Source organism: Solenopsis invicta, chromosome 1 (assembly GCF_016802725.1).
Source record: "Solenopsis invicta isolate M01_SB chromosome 1, UNIL_Sinv_3.0, whole genome shotgun sequence".
Lineage (NCBI taxonomy): Eukaryota > Metazoa > Arthropoda > Insecta > Hymenoptera > Formicidae > Solenopsis > Solenopsis invicta.
In genome coordinates, this window is record NC_052664.1 from 13,736,951 (window position 1) to 13,740,288 (window position 3,338).

At 31.2% G+C, this 3,338-nt stretch overlaps 1 protein-coding gene across 1 annotated transcript; it reads left to right on the forward strand.

Annotated features, from left to right (window-relative positions):
* The first annotated feature begins 491 nt into the window (after positions 1-491).
* On the forward strand, positions 492-2,541 carry LOC120356828. The gene is made up of 2 exons (XM_039448907.1): positions 492-676; positions 1,822-2,541. Exons 1-2 carry the CDS (start codon positions 586-588, stop codon positions 2,073-2,075), a joined length of 345 nt encoding a protein of 114 aa, XP_039304841.1. The 5' UTR covers positions 492-585; the 3' UTR covers positions 2,076-2,541.
* The last annotated feature ends 797 nt before the right edge of the window (positions 2,542-3,338 follow it).

Genomic DNA, 3,338 nt, shown 5'->3' on the forward strand with positions numbered 1-3,338 from the left:
CCGTACTAACATCCACACTGTTTATAACGGCGGGTTGCAAAATGGATGTGACACGTAGTTCCCATTCTGACCAGAATAGATGTGCATCACTAGTGTACGGGAGTTTCGAAGCGTTATAGGAAAAAGGCCGCCGTGGCCGCTCTCAGGTTCCTCTTTGGTGGAAGTATTACATGGAGTGCGTTCCGTTTCAAGCATCATGCGCATAGGCTCAATGCACACAGGACGCGTCAACGCGTTACGCGTGGGGAATAGCCAATCATTCTTTTGCTTTCTTATTTCTTGTAATAAAAACGAAAAAATGATTGGCTATTCGCCACGCGTAACGCGTTGACGCGTCCTATGTGCATTGAGCCATAGACTGCAGAAGCAATCGTTCCGTTTCACCTAATGCGCGCATTGGTAGCGCATAAAATTTCCTAGATTCCTCCCACCACTAGCGCATGAAGAGCGCATGGGCTGCCTCAACTCCCGAGGTGAGGCAGCCCATGCGTTGTCTATGCGCTAGTGGTGGGAAAATTATGGCGGGAATGAGGTGGGAAGTGAAGGATTATTGTTTGGGACTGTTCTTCCAATTTATTATTTATAATGTCTTTAAAAAAATTAGAAGTTTATGTGAATAACGAATTATGGCAGTTTGATGTATCCGATACAGAATTCCAGGCGGCAATAACTGGCAGTAAGTGTTAATATCGTCAAAAGTTGTGATTAACCTCAAATTTTAAGGGTCCTTATAAAAGAGTGTAATATTCATTGTTATGGTTATTTTAACTGTATTTTTTATTTATGTGAAGTATATATTTCATATCTAAAACATTGACTTACAATAATTATTAGGAACTCAAGAGCCTATACCAAGTTGTCATTGTTAACAATTGTACATAATAACAATAATCTTTTTCGCAATTAGTAACACAATTTATAGACTATAATAATAGATTAAACATCTTCTATTTAACAAACATTTCAACCTATTTAATTTGGTCTTTATCAATATTGATTGATGTAAACAATGTGATTGTGTATAATGACAAAGCATTTTTTGTAAACATGCCTTTTACTGAATCCACAGTCTTTGAATATAGAATTTCTTTTCTCCGTTTTATTTTTTAACGCCATGATCAGCAAATGTTTTTATAGCAGTTCATGTGTAAAAATTTGTATTTAATCCAATTATATTTTAATTAATGTTGCTTATCTCTCATTCTTTATTGTGACAGTCTCGTAATTAATAGTTATTAATTTTTGGTCGTACTAAACTGTTAATAACCATTTATCATTATTAGTGTATTAAATGTCTCAATTTTATATTTATTAGTAATAGAATAATAAATTTAAATTTATACTTGCTGATATGGTATTAAACAATTTTTCATAAGCATTGAAAAATGAGAGAAAAGGAATTCTAAATTCAAAGTATACGGATACATTACAAATTCGATAAAAGACATGTTTACAAAACATGTTTTATGTCATTACATATTATTTTTATCGATTAACATTAAAGATCAAATTAAATAGGTTCGATAAAACATTTGTCGAATAAAAGATATTTTATCTATTATCTATTATTATAGTTCGTAAATTGTATTAATTGCGAGAAAGGTTATTGTTATTTTGTACAATTGTTTTATCAGTAATAACAGCTTGGTAGATTCTTAAGCCACTAATAAGTCTATTAATTTGATTAACTCAATAAGAGCCTGAATAATAAATAATTGTTATTTAATTTTAAAGCATTGAATTCCAATTAAAGTATTGTTTTTTTAAAATAGTACTTTTTAAAATATCTTGAGTAATTAAAATCTTGCTTTATTTTGACAGATGAGAAAGTCATCAAGTTTTTGGTGGCCCGAAAAAGTGAGAGACGAAGTATGGCGGTAATCAATAAAGATTTTCAAGAATCAAGGGAGTCTGCAGACACAGGTACGGCAAACGAAGTCAATAAAGAATTACAAGAACTAGGGGAGTCTGCAGACATACTTATGTATGGCAAACGAAATCAAGAAGGACTCATTTGTTTGGCCAGATCAGGCAGTTCTTTTATTTTTGGAGACCTACCGAGAGAAGGAATCTGAGTTTGCTTTGGGTTTGAAACGTCACAACAAAATATGGCTGGAAATTGCTAACGAAATGAAGAAGGCAAATTATAATGTTAATGCTACTCAATGCCAAAACAAGATGTCTGGACTAAAAAGAACGTATAAAAATATAAGTGACAGCAACAAAAAATCAGGTAATCATTCAAGTTCCTGGGCTTTTTACTCTATTATGGAGTCAATATTTGGAGAAAAGGCCTGGATAGTACCTGCATCAATAGCCAGTAGCGATGGTCCAATAGCGATGGTCCATCTCAGGCTCATCCTCCAGTTTATCAGAAAAAACAGAAACAGATGAACCAAGATTAAAGAAAAGGCGAGTGGAATCAATTTTGGAATCATTTATCACAGAAATGAAAGAAAATAAGCAGAAGGACAGGGAGGATAGAGAAAAACAGAGACTTAAAAAAATATCAGAAAAGGAAAATAGACGACAGCAGATTAATCAAGAGCAATGGACAATGCACAAAGAGAGAATACAAATCCAGCAATCTCTGATTGAAATACTGTCTAAAATTGCTGAACGCAAGTAAGAGCTTATTCTATAGAACTTTTATTTGCGCTCACCAATAAGTGTAATAAGCTTCAGTTGCAAACTTATTGATATTCTCTTATTTTTAACAGTTGTGATTAATAGTAACTACACAGGGTTGTCCTTTTATACTAGACTGCATCACGCTAGTCAATATTCTTTTAGTTAATTATAAGTGAAATATATTATTTAGTTTTTCATATGTGCGTATCTGAGATAAATATATATTCATATCAGACTATGCACCGAGATTAAAAATTAGTAGATTAATAAGCTTAACGTTGTTTGATATTTCTTATATATTTTATGAAAGTGTATCATTTAAGGTGGTCTGTTACTTTATGTAGTTTCCTATTTGTTTATTTAATTATAAGCTGAATTGAACTGATATGATTTTTCAATTATATTTTACAAATGGGTAAGAATTATTTTTTTTGCAAGTTATTGTACTTGTTCTTTAACATAATTAATATAAAGTCGTTTTTATCGTTAAAAATATCTAAATTGCAATTGCTAATAATTTACTGATTAGTCCTTTTTTCTTTCCAAGAAATATATATATATATATATATATGTATACATATATATATGTATACATTTTTTACTGTAAAGTGAAACAAAATATTCAAAATCCAATACTCATACTTTTTGTAATTTGTTAAAATTGCGAATAAATGCATGTGCAATATAAAAGTAAACATTTCAAAACA

What these genes read in the sequence shown, in the direction of transcription:
- LOC120356828 (XM_039448907.1), top strand. Translation starts at nt 586, where the DNA reads ATGTCTTTAAAAAAATTAGAAGTTTATGTGAATAACGAATTATGGCAG. An exon ending in CCAGGCGGCAATAACTGGCA is followed by an intron (nt 677 to 1,821) that starts GTAAGTGTTAAT and finishes TTATTTTGACAG; the next exon opens with ATGAGAAAGTCATCAAGTTT.